General features: G+C 42.8%; 1 protein-coding gene across 1 annotated transcript in view; it reads left to right on the top strand.

Moving 5' to 3' along the window:
• LOC107575930 (prolyl 4-hydroxylase subunit alpha-2-like) overlaps positions 1-707 on the top strand; it is a gene marked incomplete at its 5' end in the record, with an annotated part of 11,108 nt that extends 10,401 nt beyond the window's left edge. The window contains 2 exons of the mRNA XM_016262239.1: positions 126-222; positions 463-707. Of these exons, the coding sequence (XP_016117725.1) occupies positions 126-222; positions 463-533 (168 nt within the window). The remainder of the gene's footprint in view (positions 1-125; positions 223-462) is intronic.
• Positions 708-713: the final 6 nt, after the last annotated feature.

The raw sequence follows: 713 nt of genomic DNA, 5'->3' as shown, positions 1-713 counted from the left end.
GCTAGTAATATGCATGCTAATAAATAACTAGTTAATAGTGAGAATAGGTCCTTAAACTAAAGTATTACCATTAGTTATTTTACAGATGCAGCGTTTATTCTTAAAGGATCCTCATCTTTCTGTAGGGAACAGCTGTGTTCTGGTACAACCTCTTTAAAAGCGGAGAAGGAGACTACAGAACCAGACATGCGGCCTGTCCTGTTCTAGTCGGCAGTAAATGGGGTAAGTGGACTGAATACAGACTCGTGAGAAGTTTAGTCTTCAAACACTGCTGCCGCTTGCCGTGAATAGGCTGCAGATTGGTGTACTTTTTAAATGCACAAATCCCTCGTTCTTCAGAGAGAACGGCTACTACCGCTTTTAGATAACAAAATGAACATGGCATAAGAAGTAGGTTGTTTTAAATGCATCAAATGTCCATTCCTCCCACAATTCTCATTTACAAGTCTTCTCGTTTGGCAGTTTCAAACAAATGGATCCATGAGAGAGGACAAGAGTTCAGACGCCCATGTGGCCTGACTGAAGAGGACTGATCCTGAGCTCGGTTCTGCAAACACGGACACAATCAGACACTCCAGATTCCTCAGGAACGCACATGAGTTCCAGTCAGGCAGGCTGGGGTTTGTGGGCCATTTCTCGTTTATTTGGAGTGTTTTCATTTACCCCTTCTTTAACATTTCTTGGCAGATTAAACCGGAGTATCGTGTCATGAC

The sequence above is a fragment of the Sinocyclocheilus grahami genome, unplaced genomic scaffold (assembly GCF_001515645.1).
Source record: "Sinocyclocheilus grahami isolate Dianchi unplaced genomic scaffold, SAMN03320097.WGS_v1.1 scaffold3018.1, whole genome shotgun sequence".
Lineage (NCBI taxonomy): Eukaryota > Metazoa > Chordata > Actinopteri > Cypriniformes > Cyprinidae > Sinocyclocheilus > Sinocyclocheilus grahami.
This window is presented reverse-complemented; position numbering and strand designations above follow the sequence as displayed.